Here is a 472-nt window from a genome sequence, read left to right as displayed (position 1 = left end):
AATTGTTGCGTTAGTTTGAATTTGCTGGAAATAAACGATTAGTTGATTTCTTCTGTAAATAAAGTTTAATAACTAATAACTGTTTGGAGTATTTTATTCAATCGAAGATTTGAACCCGTCGCATCGTAAATCGGTTGCGACGGCGAGTACTATAACATTCGTGTCAGAAGTGGGATCTTCGACCAGCGAATTACTACTCATAGAAAAAGAATACGATGTCAAAACTGTGTGGTCTGAACGTAGTTCAGCTACGAGAAAAACTACAGAAACGAAGCCTTGTCACAAGTGGCAACAAAGAAGTACTAGTAGCACGTCTGAGAGAAGCTCTCATTGACGAAGGTAAGAACCCAGACGAATTCAAGTTTGATGATGCTGACGAAGACAATGAAATTAGCACAAGCACGTTTACAACCGCTAAAATGATGGAACTTCTGCTTAGTATGTCAACTGAAATGAAACAGATCAAAGAACA

At 38.1% G+C, this 472-nt stretch overlaps 1 protein-coding gene across 1 annotated transcript; it reads left to right on the top strand.

Annotated features, from left to right (window-relative positions):
• Nucleotides 1-215: 215 nt before the first annotated feature.
• HELRODRAFT_93055 (hypothetical protein) lies at nucleotides 216-365 on the top strand (the record flags this gene model as incomplete). Its single annotated transcript, XM_009023328.1, has 1 exon — nucleotides 216-365. A coding segment is annotated over one exon (150 nt), but the record flags the coding sequence as incomplete, so codon positions are not given.
• Nucleotides 366-472: the final 107 nt, after the last annotated feature.

This window comes from Helobdella robusta (assembly GCF_000326865.2).
Source record: "Helobdella robusta unplaced genomic scaffold HELROscaffold_3561, whole genome shotgun sequence".
Lineage (NCBI taxonomy): Eukaryota > Metazoa > Annelida > Clitellata > Rhynchobdellida > Glossiphoniidae > Helobdella > Helobdella robusta.
Note: the sequence above shows the minus strand (reverse complement) of the source record. Positions and strands in the feature narration are given on the sequence as shown.